At 42.2% G+C, this 20,752-nt stretch overlaps 1 protein-coding gene across 5 annotated transcripts in view; it reads right to left on the bottom strand.

The window, feature by feature from the left end:
• Positions 1–20,752, bottom strand: part of DLGAP4 (DLG associated protein 4) — a 554,791-nt gene that overhangs the window by 189,066 nt on the left and 344,973 nt on the right. Inside the window, exons 1-2 of one of the 5 annotated variants that reach the window (XM_086932206.1) lie at positions 8,940–9,115; positions 8,131–8,225 (exon numbers count right to left, since the gene is read on the bottom strand). The exons of 1 other annotated variant lie outside the window; for it this stretch is intronic. In XM_086932206.1, the coding sequence (XP_086788332.1) occupies positions 8,131–8,161 (31 nt within the window). In that variant the 5' untranslated portion in view covers positions 8,162–8,225; positions 8,940–9,115. Of the gene's footprint in view, positions 1–8,130; positions 8,517–8,568; positions 8,900–8,939; positions 9,116–20,752 lie in introns of those variants that run through there. 3 more of the 5 variants (XM_086932205.1, XM_086932204.1, XM_086932210.1) reach the window with 3 other exon arrangements.

Here is a 20,752-nt window from a genome sequence, read left to right as displayed (position 1 = left end):
CCCCCTCCCCCCTACAACTAAGCCCCACTTACCGCCATTCTGGACTTCTGCAGCCTCCGCGGGGCTCTCCCTCGGGCATGGGAGCCCCGCTCTCAGGCACTCCGTGGGCGCGTGCGCGGGCTACCGAAGACGGAAGTCCCGCCCCACGGAAGGTTTCGGTTTCGCTCACATCTTTCTCCAGGTCGTTGAGGACTATCGCTATAGTTGCTGGTATCGCTGGGGGAGTCTGGTGAGTACCCTTCATTTCAGACACCTAAAATTACAACCTCTGTTGCATATTTTCTTTTCGTCCCGTTTGAGCGTCGAGTCTGCGTGGTGCAGGTGAAGTCGGGGACGTATTGTTGAAGATACCCTATTGCAATACATATTGTTTGTTATGCAACCACAAATGTTGGTATTACTATGAAAAGGAAAATTGCGAACTTCTGTGAGCAGTTACAGAACGTTGTGGTTGTTTTAAGGAGTTTCTGGATGACCGTGTCCAAAAATGAAACCATGGACGCTGAACACCCAATCTCAACGCTTAACGCATTCTGAGGATTATCTGGGAGGGGGCGGTACTGCTAATGTGTAAAGTTGGAGACATTCAGGCAATATTAGCGCATCATAGTCCCGGAGAGCTGATAGGCTGTAGTGTCAGCACGTGCCATTGTTCTATTCAACCAGCTTAAATTTATGAAAGGGTTTCGCTCACGTTGGAGAGCTGGAGCTCTGTTAGTCGAGGACAGAACCGGTGACTTTGTCAATGGTTGGACAGGCAAGAGTGTACTGCCGCCTGCTATTTTGAATAGGAAGGAGGGACAGCGCGGATTTGGCACCAAGTGTTAATAGGGAGCGACGGATTTGTCTTTGAATTCTTCACGTGAGCATGTGGACCCAGTTCTCTGCCTCATCTCTCTTTATTTTTTTGGGCAGTTTTTATATAGCGCGAAATTGACCCGAAGGTATTGGAGCTGTTTGCATGAGCACCAGTTACGTTATGTACGGGTACATTCGTTATTTGGTAGGCAAAGGGAGATTTAGTGATTTGCCCAGAATTACAGTATGTTGAGCTGAGGTTCGAACCTAGTTCTCCTGTTCCAAAGTCGGCAACTCTGACCAGTTAGCCACATTCTTCAGGTGTTCGTCGCTGACAACTACAAGGACATTTTAACCTTCCCCAAGAACAGAAACATAGGAGCGTTCCCCAATAGCCTACACGTAATTATGGATTTGATTTATTGTTTTCCAGCTGTAAACCCGTTTTTAAGTGGTCGCACTTTAAGAAACCTAAATTAAACCAAAAGACAAAAAACAATGTTACATAGATTAAATTACTAACGTTCTATGGATCATTCTCCTTGTTTCACATAGCATTCAGACGCATGTAGATGAATAGGAGTAGAGTGTCCTCTGCAGTGATGTATGTGTAACTTCCTAGACACTGGTTTTAAAACCTGCAAGAAAATCTCAGTATTTCATCCTTCTGAGATAAATAGAAAATGTATAGTCTGAGTTGATTAATAGGACCATTGATTTACAGTGAAGCAGTATATTAAAAAATACTTTTTTAGTAAATAAAAATAACCATTGTATCAATTGAGTATATAGTAATATGCTTTTAACCTATAAAAGAAACTCAGAGGTAGTAAAACACGTTGGTTTAAGCGCTTTACAATGACACCATAGCACTCTTCAAAGGCCTTAATTACTCCTGAGTAATGCAGTGTCATGTCGCAGATTATTGGTTATCATTCAGTACAGGGTAAGGATTTTATGTTGCACTATAGGTTCCTTTCAAAAGCAAATTAAGTGACAGGCTTCTCTGTGCGTGAGAGACAGCTGTAAGTGTTACAGTCGCCACTTAATGCTGGTGGAAAACCTTGGGTCTGATTCACAAAAAATATAGAAATCTGCACTACACCATATATTTACATCTACACGTGGATGCAATTTTATTACTTTCTGCAATTAACTTTCTAGAAGTACAATTGGAAAGTTGCACAAAGCACGTTTCCAGTTATACTTCTGGGCATGTTGACTGACGATTCCGCACCTCGTGGAATCCAGGGGGAGTCTGCAGAGGGGGCGCAGCGCTGATAAAGAGGCAGTCTTTTTTTTCTTTTCGTCCCGTCTGATCGTCGAGTCCGTGTGGTGCAGGTGAAGTCGGGGACGTATGAGCTGTGTGAATAATAACTGTCAGCCCCGTGCCTAAGGTGCATCATAAGAGCTGTGTGAATAATAACTGCGTCAGCCCCGTGCTGAGGTGCATCATCAGAGCTGTATGAATAATAACTGCGTCAGCCCCATGCTGAGGTGCATCATCAGAGCTGTGTGAATAATAACAGCTGTGAGCCCATGGCTGAGGTGCATCATCAGAGCTGTATGAATAATAACTGTGTCAGCCCCATGCTGAGGTGCATCATCAGAGCTGTGTGAATAATAACAGCTGTGAGCCCATGGCTGAGGTGCATCATCAGAACTGTGTGAATAATAACTGCGTCAGCTCCCGTGCGTGAGGTGCATCATCAGAGCTGTGTGAATAATAACAGCGGTGAGCCCGTGGCGGAGGTGCATCATCAGAGCTGTGTGAATAATAACTGAGTCAGCCCCGTGTGTGAGGTGCATCATCAGAGCTGTGTGAATAATAAAAGCTGTGAGCCCGTGCCTGAGGTGCATCAGCAGAGCTGTGTGAATAATAACAGCTGTGAGCAACAGCATACTCTTGCACACACTCTCACTGCTCACCAATTCAAAGTTTGCTAAAAAAAAAAAATGTATGCAACGCATTGTCATACACAATGCCAATAACTCAAACTTTAATGCTGCGAGACCTATTGCATTGTAAATGCTTGCCTTTGAATCTATGTGCAAAAAGACTGCACTGTCTGCTTGGTACTCAGTCGGGACTCTTTAAAAATGCAAATGAAGGGAAAACATTTTTATTAACAGCGTTTATTGTTTCACTGCCTCCCATGAGATTCCCTTTATAGTGATGGAAAACTCTCCTGCAGCCGGTAAACGGGCACAAACTGTTCATCCAAAGATGTGCTCGAAGAGAGGGAAGGGCCACATTGCCATGTCCTCCAGTTAAGAGCGGTTACATTATTCAGGTTCCTTCAAGTACAGCAGCACCAAAAATAAAACACTGAAAGCACGAGAGCAGCAATTCAACTACTGCATTTCATAGCCTTCGCTTTGCGGCAATAAGGAGCTTATGCGGAGTGAATCATAGCACGGGCAACCCAGGCTCCACACTTGAAAGGCCGCACCCAACTGAAATGTAAACGATAAATCTTTGTTACACCCAATTTAATGTGTCTTATTAAGCACTGCGAAATCAGTGACTAGTTATTCATAAGCATACTACACATATAGAGTCTAGTATCAAATTATAGCTACCTGATATCCAACAGTAGAACGTTGCTTTGCAGGTCATGAAAATTATACAGCTAATGTTGCTGGGCACCAATTGGGACTCTGCCCAGAAATTACGTGGTCTTGCCCTCAGAGACCTGGGACCAGTCATGTCGCCGGTATTTGATGGAAGGCCTACGTAGACAGTATTGAAAAGGTCTAAACAGGAGACTAAAAGGGACTTTGAAATAGTTATGTTTTATGTATGACCAATAAGGTGACAAACTAAGCACTAGTCTCACTGAATTCTGTTCATCAGAGAGTAAAAGAAGCAGATACACTAGCTGCACCTCCAGATTCCATTAGGCACGTGCATGGGATGGGGAACGAGAGTTGAAAACTACCATTTTGGGTGGATATTACATATTGACAACTCAGAGGAAAAACTGGATGCCAACGAAACTTTGTCCACATTGAATTCATGTCTGAAATGCATCTAGTTATCTTAAGCTAAATGCAAGGGAGTGTTCTAATGGACACAAGCAATAAAATGCAGTCCAATGTTTTCCACAGTCCTTCATTAACACTGTGCCCTCCTCAAACAGCAGAGACTTACAAATGCAATTTGGATTAGTAGAGTTGTTGTAAATCTGCTGAAATGGAAAAGTGCGGGGAGGCGATTCAATTTCAGAATTAAATTCAATTGCCTTGCAATTACATACACACACAAAAAAAATCAATCTTTCTGATGGAGGGGAAGATAGTCGCATGTTTTAAGATCGATCTAGAGCAACTGGTAAAACATTCACCCTTCAAGAAAGAAAAACAAAAATTTCACTTGGCACACCTTGATGGGTTGTCTCTGATGGGCATAACAAAAAGATTAAAAAAATATTAAAAAAACACGCTTTACAGAGGTGTCCTGTAACAGAAGTTTAGGGAATCTAATTTATCCTAGTCGCACCTTCCAATAAGTGCTATGAAGAAAAGAAGGACTTATAATTCATAATCACTAGAGTGAAGAGAAACAGTACAAACAAATCGCAACAAATATTCGAAAATACTCCAAAGTAAGAAAAAACAAAACACTAAAATCAAGCCTTCTGATGTCTTGCTTCCAAGACTAAGAAACAGTAATCGCGAGGACCAGACTCAACTGGAAAGTGCTAGCATTGAGAAAAAAAAACCTTAAACCCCACCTTCCAAATGTTTGTCTAGGAAGCTTTATTTGGCACAATTATTAGTTTTGCCCTTTCCAAATTGGTATCTAAAGACCTTTTGTTCAACAGTCCTTCCCCTATAACTTATTTGTCTGTGGCCCTTTTCTGTTGGCATGATCATCCTTTGCATGGTATCGTCATAGCATTTGTCATCAAACTAGTAAAGTGCTCTGCTTTCCAAGTGGCTATATCCAGGCTTTAAAAATACCTTTAATGACTGCATTCCTGGATTATGTGGAATTATACACAATAGACCTTTTAGAAAATCTGGGTGTCTGTGGGCTTCTTGTGCTTCCATGATCAGGAAGTTAGGGCTAGGGGTGTTCAGTATAACGTTCAAGTAATGACTAGAGTCCCAGCCATGTTCCTTTTTTGCCCAAAATCAAGGAAACATAACTCATTGCTTAGACCTGCCTATTAAAGTAGGAAAGTGGCTAGCTTCTTAAAATTTACTTCAGAAAAGTAGTCTTCATATTGTTCGTGAGAGATATCTGCTTTTGAAAAAATAACTGCCCAATCAGTGCTAGGCAAAACATAAAAAAAACAGATAAAGGCATTATGACTGCATTAAGTGGATAACTTCACTCCTCCCGTCCAAGAGGGAATGGTTGGGTTCGATACGTAGGGTGTGAAAGCTGGATAAGAACAGGGAGGAGTTAAAGAAACTTGTTTTTTGAGACATAGGGTATCTGGTCTTCCAGTTTAGTTAATTTTCACGGGTGGTTTAAGAAATGTATTGTGTGTATGACCGGATCCAAAGCGTGAATTGATTAAGCAATTCTGCAACAATTCCTGGATCCATGGAATGGGACTGGAGCCCCCAGTGTCCCCCCGCAGTCCCTTATTCGTTTGGATTCCAAGAGACAGGAAGCATGGGTATGGGCGATTCGTCAAGCCACAGTCTCAGAGAGAAGCACGAAGACCCTCTTATATATTTCCTGGTAGATTATTGCACAAATGACAAAATAAAAAATAAAATAAAAAAACAGATAAGGGCAAGAAGCCAAGCATATGTTCAAACTGGGTATAGTGAACCTTCAAACGATACTCTGCACTCCATAAACATATTTAAAAATAGTATCTCTTTACGCTGGTATTAAGTAATAGATGAAAGGAATTGAACTAAAGGCAAATGTTAATTAATTCATGATTCATCCATGGAAGAGACAGGAGTTATAACAGTTGCACTACTGATTAAAAATGGCTTGCACACATTTTTTTGCATTAAGAGGTAGCTTAACAGATGGTGGGCACGATTAACATAGTTAGGACAGGTAACGGGCTTTCCACTAGGTCTGTCAGATTTTGTTGTTGTTTAACGTGTTAATGTGTTCTTTAGAACGGTGCACGATTTAGAATACGACTAGAGCTGGGTGAATCAACACAGTACCAGGCAGAGCAGAGCCAAGGGTCTGACTAGGCTCTAACCACCTGTGGACGAGCAGAGCCTTGAAAAGATTAGGCACATAAATTACCAGATTATGACGATTTACATACATGAAAACCCACAGCATGAGGCCTTTAGAGAGGAAAAGACTAACAAGCGATGATATTTCTCAATAGGCAACACCCTTTGCAAGGCCTGGAGGATACATGGCAAACAGACTCTTGCTGAAGCCCCCCCATGCCTTTCAGACGTATTAACCTGCAGGCAAAATATATTTCGCCTTAGAACCATCTGCATCTGTGCGTTGAAGCTTGGACTAGAGCTATAAAAACAGTAAAAAAAAAAATAAAAAAAAATCCCGGAATATGAAACTGTGCCTCACACAAGGACACCGACTGAGCTAAATAAAGAAATGTGCTCATATTGCTTCACTTGGGCTGTGGTGAAATCTCAGCAGTTGGTACACTGCAGTTGGCATCCAGTCTGTGGTAGTCATTTCAGAAATAACAGCCTGGGGCAACTGTTTGAACAATCCGAGTGCAAAAAGCCATGCAAGGACAATGAATAGGCAGGACTGCACCAGGCCCCAGCCCATCACATGTTGAGGGTAATCGTAGTACAGGCATCAAAACAGCTGTAAAAAGTTCACATTGCAAGTCCAATAACACTGTAACAAGCGACCAAACAGGAGGAAACAAGCACACTAAAGTCACAAATCTATGCATAAAATGCCACTCATCACCCAGAAAAAATTATAGCGCTCATTACTAAAACACACTTTTGAACAAGCATGAAGGCAAAGCAGGAAGAAAAAAGTATTCAAATGGACGCCGATGTCCATAAATACATGTATGAGAAACTGAAGAGGGCTTGGTGAACATTCCAGGCCCACCCTTTGCAAACATGGGGTAGTAAACGAAGTTAAGTGACGGCTTTGTGGAATGCAAAAGTAATGCAAATGTTCTAAGAGGCTGGTAGGTAACCCACGCCAAGTTCTGTTAGAGTACACCAATAAATTCGCCGTTCACAAATACCCCTTTATTTTCTTGACGTAGATAAACTAGAGCTGCTCAAAGTAGCACCACTATACTTAATAAAGGTGACCAGTGTCTGCGCTGTTTCCCTATAATAAATCCGATTTAGTTCAGCCCACATTATTTCTTGGCATGTACGTGTGAAAAATCATCGCCAATTGTTAGTTTTCACAGAAGGACTACATGTTCGTACAAAGGTGTACCTACACCACCATGTGCATATACAACCTCAAAACGACCATGCTGGGTTGGAGCAGTTCGTCTAGCACTAACTCTTTCTTCGCAAAAGTAGACATTAATTTTACTTTCCCTGAGCCCTGGCTTACTTGAAATAAGTGCAAGTCTACAATTAGCAGAATGAAGGAGCTAAAGAAACACGACATGATTTAGTTGTAGCATCGAACAGGGAATATCCTGATATGTCAGTGGGTGGATACAATGTAAACAGCTCGGGCAAGTCGATCAATAAAAAGATACACGGCAGTGAAAGGGGGATGAGCTTGATTCACACAAAAAAAGCCGCGAGAACCCTGAAGCAGCCAAAATGAGAGTCTTTGCGATTGAGGACGGCTGTGGGATGGATATTAAAGAATACCAGCAACCTTTATCACAATAAATGTTGAATACACTGTTGCTTTGCCATATGCCTACCTGTCAGCCAAACTGAACATTACGCGATATTTGCCAGTTACTTGCATGTTTGTCACTGGGAAGGAAGCATTTATCACTACGTTAAATAAAGGACCTGCAGCCACAAGGCGAGCCTCTTTAAATACACAAATCCTATTACAGGAAAAACACATTTTGAAAATAACTATCAAAATTGACAACGCACCAAAACAGATATGCATAAATGGTTTAACAAAAAGGCAATTTATGTAGAATGTCACTGCTTTAAATCAAAATGCCAAGCGAAGCTTTGCAGGTTTTCCCACCATCCACGCGTACAGCTGTCGGGATTCCATCATCAGACGCACACACACGTTTTAAACGAACATAGGAGATTTTATGCAGAATTAACGGTTTGTGTGCGCTGAGGGCGGAGTGGAATTGAACAAATAACGCACCAGAAGGTGGAAGGAATGCAGCAAGGGAGCCAGGCATGCAAAGCAATGAGCGACCGACATAACATCCACGAGATCAGAAGACTCACATTGTTTGAATAGTTGCAGACACAAAGCCATGGTGAAGACACAGAGGGAGAGTGGATGAGATGGGTGGAGAGCGGCTCGTCCTCTGCCCTGCAGACTGGAAACAAGACAAAAATAATGCAGATCCTGGCCACGCCACTAAGAGACATCAGCAACAGGGGGCCTTGTGTACCCAGTATGTGGAAACCTAAAAGGACTGGCGAATGTGGGCCTGGGGAAGACGGGACATATGCAAGAAGGGGACAAGGCAACCGACTAAAAGCAGTTGGGCCGAAAGAGACCAGTCACTGAAGTGAGAGGGGCGGGTGGGCAGTGTCACCGGACCATGGGAGGGGCTACAAATCGGAATGGCCAATTAGATTACAAGAAGAGGGTACAGGGACTGGATTTTAGAGCGAGGCTTGGGCAGGCACAACCAAAGGAGTTCCTAGAGTATTCACCTGCCCAGTCTGTCCCTGGACAGTCCGGTATTTGAGCCCGAAATCCGGGGCCCGTTATTGCCTTTATAACGGGTGTCTTCTGCCTGCAATTACGGCAAGGAGTGCTAGAGCGCCTACGGCCCCTGATTATTCACACCAATCAGATAGGCGAAAACATATTCTGTCAGTGATAACAGCGTATAGGAGACGTTGATTGGCCACCGAAGATACAGTGGATTGGTTAAGGCGTATTCCCTTTGGTCGTTCATTTGCCACGGGGTCTCAGAGTCTCTACCCTGGGTTGGGATTGGCTATAAGGACTGCTTCCGAGATGTTTATTGGCTGAGCTGGTATTCCTAGCGAACGCAAAGAACCCCAAGCACGAAATTCACCGTCTGCGTGCGTCCCCACTTTCAGTCAGCAAGGAGGCCCCCTTGCTCTTCACTTGTTGGGGTTCTCTGCCGTCTCAGTGCGCCAGCGCCCATCCTTAGGTGGGGCTTAGTCCCGTAAACAGGGTCGGTGCGGCTGAAAGACTCTCCCGAACCGAGGCTGTCTTAGCCTAAACGAACCCCGCCCCTCAGCAGCCTCTGTGGCGCCATCTACTCGCAACCATCCGTCCTGTACTTGCGTCAAAAGCGAGTGCGTGCGTGCGTCACGTGCGGCTGCCCCCCCCCCCCCCCCCCCCCTCTCTGCTTAGGGAGGCAGGCGATGACGTGATTCTGATCTTGGGCTTCTTCACAGTGCCTCGTAGCGCGCAAGGGTTACATCCAAAGCGCCTTGAATTACGCAGAATGGTTGACTGAATTATGCGGCAAGAAAAGGCAAACAACGCTGCTTAATTTGTCAAAGTATCACTTTATTCTTTTGTCATTTTTACGTTAGCACTGAACAGAGGTTTCAGTATATTTGTACCAGTTTAACCAGTGGTTGAAGTGCACTAAAAATACGTATTGACAAAACCAAACATCTCAGCAGTGCCCAAGCTTTTGGCCTTGTCAATGTCTTTTAGCCATATTGTCTAGTAGCACAACATTGTTTAACATGAACAGACTCAACATAACACATGAAAAGCAGCATTGCCCAATGTGAAATAAAGGTACATTTAAAGCTGAATGTAAATGTTGTTCTCTTGGTCCCTTTTTGGACACCCATAAGCTAGAATAAGTAAAGGTTAACATCCTGTGTTTTTGCAGTTATAACTATTGTTTTAAAGCTGTCTAAATAATTGCAATGAAACATTAGTTGAGGTAGAATACAGGCAAATAAACAAGCTCTCACGTGCAAGGTCTGTTTTGTCTGAGATAACAAAATCAACTTCCCATACTGCTTTCACTTTCAATGTGGTGGGGGCTGAATTACTATTTTTTTACAGCCCACATTAAATAATTTGCACCACAATCACAAGAAGTTTTGGCACAGCTGGAACTGGAATGTGGTTTGCCCAGCTTCAGAGACCACAGTTCAGCATTTAGCAATGCAGGTCTCTTTATCTGTGGATGAGTGGCCTTTGATGCTGGGCAACCCATAAAAGTCCAGTTTCAGCATTGGACGCACGTTTTCTAATGAGGCCCCTCTTGTGTATAACTGAAAACTTAGTTCCAGAGCAACACAGAATTGACCCCAGGTCAAAGTGGTAAGAGAATTCTTGACAAGCTTTGAGAAAACGAGGCCTTTTTTGTGTGTGTGTGGCTGCATGTTTAAAGAAAACAACATTGCTCATACAGCTCTACGTTTTTTTAACAGCAGTCCTGGGCGTGACTGCCACAAGCAGGCTGGCATGGAATTGGTGCTGTAGTGTAGTTCCTAGTTTCCCACTAGGCCCTGCGCATTGGAATAACATAAACAGTAGTATCGACGTAGAAGTGCGGATCTTCCAGGCCTCTACTGACTATGCTAAACTTAATTGGGTTTGTTACCAACTAGCTCAGAGGTCACTGGAAACTTTCTTCTCTGCATAGGAAGTGATCAGCTTCCCTGGCACAGACAAGAAGGGATTCAGTTTTCCAACAACCGTGCAACATGACAACTTTGCTCCTCAGATTAAGAGTCAATCTTTAGGGTCGTGTGAAACAATAGACAGTTATTTTACTCAGTCAGGTTGGTGCAGTTTACTTTCACAATATGTAGAGACTAGAGAGACGGGCGTTTGTCAATAAAGGGTTAACATTTATTGAACAGTCTTTCTTCTCGTACAAGAGAAATGTATTGCCACAATTGCAAGACTTGTTATGATAAAAAGTACGTACAGTAAGATAAGTATTGCAAGATAATACTGTAAAAGCATTGATATGGTTTCTTAGCCATACAATGGTTTAAAAGTAATAAAACATATATACAGTCATATATACATTAGGCTAAAATACTCAACTGGTGCTTCTAACTATGCCTACCCCAGTGTACCTGACCTAAGCCTAATACGGGGAAGGGGAGTAAGTAAGTAGCTTTAAGTTAAGTTGGTTTTGCCAAGGTTTGCTTCAAGAATTCTCTTCTAAGGATTTAGTCAACACTATACCTCTGAATAGAATGATGGAGGTCTGGTATCTCCTTCAGGGGGAACTCGGTATCCCAGTCACCCGCGAGGGCAGACTAGAAACGCTGGAGCTGGATTTCTCTGCAGGAGAAAGGCAGCATCTCTCTTCAGCGCATCGAGGAGGAGGAGGGGGGACAGCGTCCGCGGGTAGCTGGCATCTGCTGGGCTTCTTCGCAGAGGGACGGCTGTTCAGCTCCTAAGCTCACCACACCATCGTTCGCGCTTTAGCAGCGATAATGGTATCAGTAGCTTCACCAACAGCAACGGGGCAGCAGCAGCATCAGCGTACTGAATACAGCATACAACAGCAATGGGAAACCAGCAATTGCTTAAGGCAACGTTGGTAATATTTATACCTGACAGGTTCCTGGTTTGACGTAAGTTTGCTGGACATAAGACGTCAATTAAAGATGTCACTAGGAAGTGATAGCTATCAGTTGCTCATTAGAGTTCCATTACTAATCAAAACACAGCAAGCGGGGATTTCCAGGTTTGCTGAGTTTTTATCTTGTTGAAGAACTCGGAGTGTTAATCTAGGAATATCAGATAGTGACTTCTGCTCTGTCATTGCACTAATTGGTTGCAAAGGAAGTGGCAGAGAACTATTCTGGAATGTGGCTCTGTTCGTGTGAGGCCAGAGATGACTTTTCTGAATATCGCACTTGAACGGTTATGCCAATATAGGGAATAAATGGATTTATAGCCGAATAGGGGCATAAGGTCACAGTATCGATCAGGATCCTAGATAAGCACGCAACACCCACTCCACGGGTTCATGTCCATCAAATTACTAAAACTAGAGCAATAGGATGCATGTGTAACATTGCCCACCCCGAAATACATAAGTGCATTCGAAATAGGCGTATAATGTAATACGTGAAATTTAGGTACTGTACGTTTTTGAAGCATAGAAATCATTCAAAAATTATTGCATATGAAGTCAATGAACGATTATGCAAAAAGAATTACACATGAAATATCTCTGAAACAGAAGAAGGGCGAGATAAATCATCACATATAAATGCATCGCAATAAATGTGCTAGAGGCTAATGTAAGGTTGTTATGTCTCTAGATGTGTTTAGAAATAGAAGTTTGAAACTTCTGTTCTCTAAGAATAGTTTTTACCTTAAGCAAAGAATTGTTCGTGCCAAAAAAAGGTCAATATTAAAAAATGTCCAATTCAAAAAGAATTAATGCTTGAACGGGGAAATAGAGTTCCAACGCTTTTAGCAGTTTTTGTTGATCAAAACTGAAGGCCGAATTCAGAGTTCATGGGAACGCTGTGTGTCGGAAAGCTTCTCTAAAGTTATTGTTTCTGTTCGGGTGAGAACATCATATCAGACAGGCTCTCAAAGAATTGGTCTACAAAATCAGGTGACAGTTCAACCAAATTCGATAGCGCTGTAACTTGGCAGAATGATTGCTGTCATCATAGTCGGGATCAGCAATGCTCACAGAAGGTCGTACCTGGGTGATGCTGCTTTTGTCACTCACTCCACTGTTACCACCTAGTCGTAGTACAGGAGTCTCAACGAATGCCGTCATCAGGATTGGTAGCCGCTGGGGACAACACAATGCGTGAGCCGTTATCGGACTGAGCAAAGTATCGACGTCCATTGGTACTGCTGATGGAAGTGAAAGACAGATGTCCAACACGCACTCATCTCCGCATAGCATACATCGAAGTACCGGTAAGATACAGTTCTGCCATATAGGTCTGAATGAAAGGAACCAGGTCATGTTTAGATCTCAGCCTGGCCAATCCAAGGACGTCAGTTATCCTGTCCCGGTAGCGCATTGCTAGGATTGTCTCTTCCATTCCCATGGGAGCTATGTCTGAGGTTTGGCTTGCCATAACGAAGCAGGACGGTCAAAAATAAAATCCCTGCTACAAGTCCCAAAAATAAGGGTATGCCGCCAAAAACAGAGTGAACAAAATTAGGAACGATTCCCAAAATTGCCTGAAAAAGTGTTAGCAGTCCCGTAAAAATCGTCTTAAATATGCCTGGGATGCCTGTGGCACTAGATATGTTAAGGAGTTGGCTAAGCATTTCTACGAAATGCACGGGGCAATTTGTTGATAAAAGTTCATGAACTTTAGTAGCTGTCCTTGCAACTAGAAGATCATACGTCTCTTTTGATGACGTTATAGGCACTGTTGTCTGCAAAAGCACAGACTTCATTTTGCTTAAAGTATCAATTCGTATAGAATAGAGATTCAGACGAGGCCAGATGGGAGTCACTGTGTCTGCAGGCCCACTCGGGAACAATGCCTGCATACAGCATTTGACCATGGATGTTACACTTACTAGATAACTTTTCCCTGGCACTAGGCCACAACATCTGTGATCCGTTCTAAGAATGTAACTCCCGTTAGCAAGTTGCATAAAGAAGGGCTCTATCTGAGTTGCAGGTGTGACAAGCTGGTGGCATGAAAGGTTGTTAGAATTTCCATCACAGGCTCCGTGTAAATTAATACCCTGACACAAAAGTATACCGCTTAGTGAATGTTTACAGTTTTCACCACTAAGAAATACATTTTTGTCGCTGTCACTGTAGCATGAATGTGTGTATGGTAATTTCCATTCAGATTTTACATATCCTTTACCCAATTGTTCATACTGGCCAGTAGGTATGTATTCAAGGCACTTTTTAAATCGGAAAGTTGTTATCGGAATTGTGATAATTCCGTGTATTATCCATTCAATGACAGGACTCTCTGACATTGTCAATGGTAATCTCTCAAGTTTTTCGATGCTCAGGATTGTATAGTCTGCTCCTTTCTGTGCCAAACTGATCTGTTTATCAGTAAGGTTAAAAATGGAAAATAATGACGTTGTGTTGATTAAACGCCAAGGCACATAGCCTGAACGAAGATTTTGCAGCGTCCAGCCTAATTGTACAATAGAATGTAATTGAGATTGGCCATGTTGTAACATTAGCAAGTCTCTATCTATCACATCAAAGGCAGAGGATACAATATTGTCCAACAAATATATTCTGGAAGACAGAGTCATTAACCCATTGTCTACTACAGAAAGTGATTTTTCCAAATTAATACGATCAATTTCTCGTATTTTTTCAGCTGTTTCAATTTGTGTGACTTTCCAAGCCTTGTTGTAAGCAGCATAGATACTGGTCGCTATGAAATGCTTTTGACGCTGTTTGCGTGGTCCAAGAATGAAATCGCGCAAATCAGCACCATCTTTTAGTAAAGACAAGTGTTGCTTAATTTCAGCCAGTGTGGATGATGTTAGCCATTCAAGGCAGAGTTTCCCTACACTGTATGTCGTTATTATCCCTGGATGTTGTCTCTGGGAGTATCTCGGGTCTTGTCTGGTCATTTTTAACCCCTGTGTTTTATTCAGGAATCTATCTTGACAGCTGTTTGTGTCAGTAGGCCAGATTAACCACTTTTTCCAATCAGGATGTGTTCTGTTTAAATGTAAAATATGTGAAACGTCTAACTCAATATCTGTTGTTGTATTTTCAGGTATTGGCTTTGGAATAGACAGTTTATTAAGGTCTTTGATCTTAGCTAGGCCAAGACAGGATGTTTGGTGAATTGTGTCATTTAAAAACATCATTTGCTCTGGTATCAAGCAGGTTCTAAATAGTGCTTCAAGGCCTTGTACCTGCCAATCTTTAGTACCCCAAATGGTTTTCGTTTCAATGTTATTTTTCCAATATTCAAAACCAAATGTCATCATTTTTTCATAAAATGCTTCTGAATATATCAATTTAGAATTTGTCAGCATTGTTTTCATCCCTGTTTTATCTAACAGTTTGTAATAAAACGTTTCTGCATCACTAGTGTTAAACCCTGAAAAGTATTTGAATTTCTCAAAAAATGCTTTAGAACTGCTTTTAGGTGGTGTAGCACAATGTTCCCATTGATTATACATAAAAACATTTCTAGGCTGTGCAGATTTATGCAAATAATGATCACCATAATGTGTGTAGCAGAATAATTGCTCATAACTAGGTGAACCTTGTAAATAATCATGTTCTGTGAATCTAGCTGACATTACTAAATCAGACATCATGTCATTAATACTGTTAAAGTCCCAATCATCAGAGAATGTACTAGGTTTTACAAATTCACTTAAGGAAACCTTCAGTTGATGAGGATACTTCAGGATTTCGACCGGACCATAGATCTCATAGTCAGTTTTCTCCCATACTACCCCACCAGGTATTGGAATTGCTGTGACATTTACTGTTGACAGTTCTCTTTTCTTCACGTGGGATGATCTGTGTGGTTTGAGGACTAGGTTGATGTTCTGACTTGCTGTGTCCATTGTACTATATTTTCCCTCAATGAATTTTCCCAAACACAGTACCATGATGAGCCAAAGCAGGAGGAAAAGTACACCTAGACCGAACCAGAACTCTAACCAAGGTGAAATAAGGTAGATTTCCTTCAGTTGATGAAAGAGTTCCGTTGCTTTTTCTTTAAAAGTCTTTTTTGTTTCTGGCATCACTTTGGGGTCGTTTTGATCTTCAGAGAAGTTGTCGAAGTTGATGAAATAACCAGAGGCAGTTCTGTCAATTGATGGGATTGTTCTTTCAATCTGTCTCTTGGTAGCATTTTCTGATGCCACATTATTATAGACTGGTGTTTCTTGACGAACTGTTTCAATCTGTGTCTCAAGAGGCACGAGTTCCATGGCATTATTGCATAGTCCTTCACTGTGCACTGCAGGCTGATCGAATGCGATTAGTCTTTCAGTTTGAACCTCTTGGATTGTTGCAAGTTTGGGTATTCTGTTGTTTCTTGGGAGTCCACTGGGCCTACTGTTGATAATAGGCCACATGCTTGTGGTTTTACCAGGTCGATAGACACGACTCTGTTCTCCTTTTTACCAGCAAGGGGCGGTAGTACAACTGATCTTGTTCCGGTGACTGCCAAGACAGGTACTGCTTTTCTGTAAGAAGGCCCAAATTCCTTCTTCACCGCGATTTTTTCTCTGACTAGATCCCCAATCTTTGGAATCCAGACAGGCCTTGCTGGGGCTGTTGCTTGTGGTGCCTCGTAGGTGGTAGATGGCTGTTGCTTTAACTTTATGTTGCTTAAGGATTTTCTTGTTTCATTCAGTTCCTGTAAAACAGCCAAACGATCTTTGATGTCAAAGTCTGTTTTCTTATCTTGTACCACTGACATCTGACTATCGAGGTCCTGAATGTTCATTCTAATTCCGAACAATAGTTCGTATGGGCTGAAACCTTTTAGAGAATTTCTTGGCAAGTTATTAAGACTGGTCTGGACACTTATTAGATGTTTGACCCACCCAGCGCCTGAACCTAATACCTTCGCTGTTATAGATCGCTTTATGTCCCGGTTTTTTCTTTCAACCACACTATTCCCTTCGGGGTGCGACGGACAAGAATACCGCAACCCAATTCCCATGCTGGCCATGGCCTCCTTATAAGCTCGAGAGCTAAAAGCAGGACCCTGGTCAGAATGGAACGTGGTAATTGCGTATATGCCGATAAAGACTCGCAAATCTTTTATAACCGTTCTAGCGTCAGCCGAGCACTGGAGGCCACATTTATTTTTTAAGTGTGTTTAGCCTTAACTGTGTACAATGGGACGCGCTTCTCTTCTTTGATTGCGCAGATAGACCGCCTTATGCTGTCTAGCAGGGATCCTGAAACTACACTGGCCTGTTCATTACTGCGATCTCTGTTGCAGTCTTCACAATTTTGAGCAAAACATTGAATATCTATGCTCATTCCTGGCCACCAGTACTCTGATTGTAATTCTTTCAGAGAATTCTTAATTGTTTGATGTCTCAGACCCAACCCCATGTGTGCTTCCAGTAAGAGGAAGCCCCTCCTGCTCCTGTTTGGAATTACTCTGTCCCCCACTCCAGGGATTCGAGCAAAAGGAACGGAGTTTGCATCTATTATGTATGCATAATTGAGTGGATAGTTCACGGGTAGTGCTGCACAGTCGCCTTTTACGGTCGATTTTACTGCCAGCATGGTTTCCCCGTCTATGTATTTCTCTGTACGCTTTTTAGTGGCTACGGAAGCCGGGTTAGTTGCTTCCGCTGTGGCTGAATTAGCCAATGAATTCCCTGCAACGTGAACGCCATCACGTTGAAGACTCTGTGCGTGAATCACGTGAGTCTTTTGTAGTTCTTTGTATAAAAGAGCTACCTGTTTCCAGAGCAATTTATGCTTTATTGTGGCACCTGTGTCATCTTTGTAGTCGTTTTCAATCCACCTCTGCAATTTATTGTTGTAAGAGTTGACGCAAAAATGAGAATCGCACACGATAAGTGTCGGGAATTCACGTTCTGCATTTTCGAGCGCCATCTTTAAACATCTGATTCCAGTTCTCTGAACCGAACAGTTTCTTACAGATTCAGTTTTTGTTACTTTCGGTCTGAATTTACCGCACAGCCAACGACCTTTAATGATCGCACATGCTGCATTGTAGGATTTGCTCTCTACGTTGAAATGCTGTACAAATCTTTCTGTATAGATTATACAGGCGTATTGTGGGAGAGGCAGAACTTCGATTGGCAGAGGATATTCTTCTTCATATTCTAAATCATTCGGTTCTTCGAATTGCGGGGCGAAATAGTATTTCACGTCTTCCGCTCCTAGAGAATCTATACACTGTATCCATTTCGGATCCAGTGACACTGTAGGCAGGTTTACTGGGCTGAATAGCGCCTCGAAGGCGGATTCCGCTGTGAGGATATTAATCCTTTTACCATGTGCTTGTTCTCTTTCATTTGCTAATGCGATTTGCACTGCTTTCACAATTCTTTCTTGTGACTGAATGTTTTTTCTACTTGTGTGTACAAGTGAGATTTAATTGAAATAGGTACCTTTTCTCCCTCATTAGAGGTTAGGTACGTGAATCCGCATCTTCCTGGGATGACTCGGATTACAAGATCGCGTGTGTTGTCACGTGTATCTAATTTTGTTTTTGCTAACATGTCTGTTTGCAGTGATCTCAAAATTTCTGTGTGTTTTTGAGTCCAATTCATTTGTTTAAAATCAGGTTTAATTAGTTCGTAGAGAGGTTTAACCCTCTCTGCGTAATTTAGAATGTAAGTTCTTCCGAAATTCAGAAAACCTAGTATGGATTGTAAATTCTTCAGCGTTTTTGGAGCTTGGAGTACAGCGCACTTCTCTAAGAAGTTGTCCGCTAGGCTTTTTCCTTCACTTGATAATTCGTACCCTAAGAATAGTACTGTCAGATGGGCAATTCGGGACTTGTTTAAAGTTGAATTTGTAACCCTCTGCTGCGAACCCAAGTATAATGGTGTTCACTCTTTTCAAGTGAGTATCCAAGTCGTCGTCTGTGAGATAGATATCATCTACGTAAGATAATGCCTCATCATCATATATTTGTAGTAACTCTGTTACCCTAGCTGAGAATAGTCCTGGGCTGTTCTTGAACCCCTGTGGGAGTCGACAGAATTTTTCTGCGACCCAAATGCAGAGAAAGCGGTCAAATATCTGCTTTCTGGTGCTATGTTTTGACAAAAGAAACCATTAGATGTCTAATGTCGTTTTATATTTTTTCCTAACTATGTTATTCATTAGGGCTGCACTATGCGAGTTTTGTACTGCAAATGTTTTACAACATGCATTAAGGTGTCTGTAGTCCAAAACTAGACGATATGAATTGTCTGGCTTGGAGACAGGAAACAAAGGATTGTTCATTTGAGAGGTGCATGTTTCAATCACCCCCTGGTATTCAAGTTGATCTAAGATCTCCCTGACTTGTTTTTTAGCTTCTTGCTTAATGGGATACTGCCGTTGGGCAGTTGGTTCATTTTTTAACTGGATTTTGTGAGGCGGAGAGTCCTCATCCCATCCTACATGATTTTTATACAATGCCGGTGCCTGGGCTACTGCCCATTTCCTAGCATAAGTATATTTTTTGTGAATCGGAATGTGATTCGAGAAGGCAGGCATAATCACTTCTTCGCCACGAGGGCACTCCCTGACAAACTCTGGGGGCCAATCTTTTTCAGCTAACAGAATATCATAGCCTTTTGAGAGTTTATCCCAAAATAGACCTCTTATTTTCCTAGTCTTATCACCCTCTATACGCAATGTTATTTCGTATATTTTATGGGGCTCGCTAAGTCTGGTGTCGGCAGTTTCAACCTGAATGTATTCATTCGTGTCCACTGTCTCCAGATGACTCATCAAGATCTTGCGCGCTATACTGATTTCTGCTGCACTGTCCAACATTGTCAATGCCCACTCCCCGTTTTTCAACTGTGTCCTCAGTATTCTCGGCATGGTTGATTACTCTAATACTGGCTACCTTCTTTTTTGAAAATTGAGATTTTTTACTCTGAGCAGGTTCCTTGTCTTTGGACTTGGTGTGCTCTCCTGGGTCTGACCGTCCTCTTCTTTCCAATTTCTGTGGAAAAGATCGAGAGGGACGTGTATCAATACTTTGATATCTATCAGGTTTTTTCAGATTATCCCTATTTCTAAGGTTATATCTTTTCTCAGAGGGCTCCCTCTGGGGAGACTGGTGTTCTCAAGTCGGAGTTCTTTCCCTCCGTCGAGGAGACCTTCCTCTGGACTGGAAAACTTTTTCCTTGGGAGTGGATTGTTTATTTCCATCCCAGCTCTTTTTAGGAGTATTTAAATTATTTTTAATAAAGAATTTTTCAGGATTTTCGAGCAGTTGGGGCTTTACCGGTTTCCCACCCAAGCTGTCTCTACCTAATTCTTCATAGCATTTCTCTATGATTTTGGCAAGCTCAACTGGATCTTTTATATCTGTTTCCTTCAACTTCTGGCGGATCGCCACAGATGCTGCTTCTCCTTTTATATTGGCTAATAATATAGCCGAGACCTGCTTGAAGTCTTTCAGTAATTTCATACCTAGATTTAAAGCGGGCTCTGGACCGTATTCATTTTGAATCTGTTTTAGCACTTCTGGTATTACCGCCATAGACGGAACACCGTGTGTTTTTGTGTAGATGGAAGCAAAGACTGTACCCCAAGTGTCGCAGTCCTCCACGTGTGGTGCGATTCCCATAGGAAGGCAGATTGTCAAGATTCTGTGTTTCTCTATAGGGGTAGTATCAGGAAATACTGCCTCTATTTGAGTGATTTTCTGTGCTAACCAGAAAGGAATTTGTTCCCGTTTTACGGGTGTTTTACCAAGACATGACTGTATGTTCTGTGGTGTGATTTTATTAGTGTTCCCCTGATGAGGGGTCAGCTGTGGTACATTACCAGCTGGTTGGACTGTTGCAGTCCGCATTACATATTGGACTAATTGCCTATGTATTTTAATTAATGTTTTTAGCTGTACTAACAGCTCTTCTTTTGACATTTTTGCTATGTCAGGATGTGGTGTTTAGCCGGCTAGAACCGGCCACGTTGCTCATGGTCTACCTAGTGGACCGAGCCTGGTAATATGATCATTATGTTTTAGGGCGCCATTAAACCAGAGCAGGTGCTCTTGGAATTTTAGTGGGATTTCAGTCTCCTTGAAAGGAGCGTACTCTTCCAGAGGTTCCTCTATTTTGTAATAGTGAAACTCTTTTGTATATTTATATATATATATATATATATAAATGCCAATACATTTTGTTGTAGCGTTTGCCGCTGGAAAGTTTATCCATGAATAGAATACCTCTGTCTGCCGATATTCGTGAGCCTCTATCACGAAAATT

Source organism: Lissotriton vulgaris, chromosome 7 (genome assembly GCF_964263255.1).
Source record: "Lissotriton vulgaris chromosome 7, aLisVul1.2, whole genome shotgun sequence".
Taxonomy (NCBI): domain Eukaryota; kingdom Metazoa; phylum Chordata; class Amphibia; order Caudata; family Salamandridae; genus Lissotriton; species Lissotriton vulgaris.
Note: the sequence above shows the minus strand (reverse complement) of the source record. Positions and strands in the feature narration are given on the sequence as shown.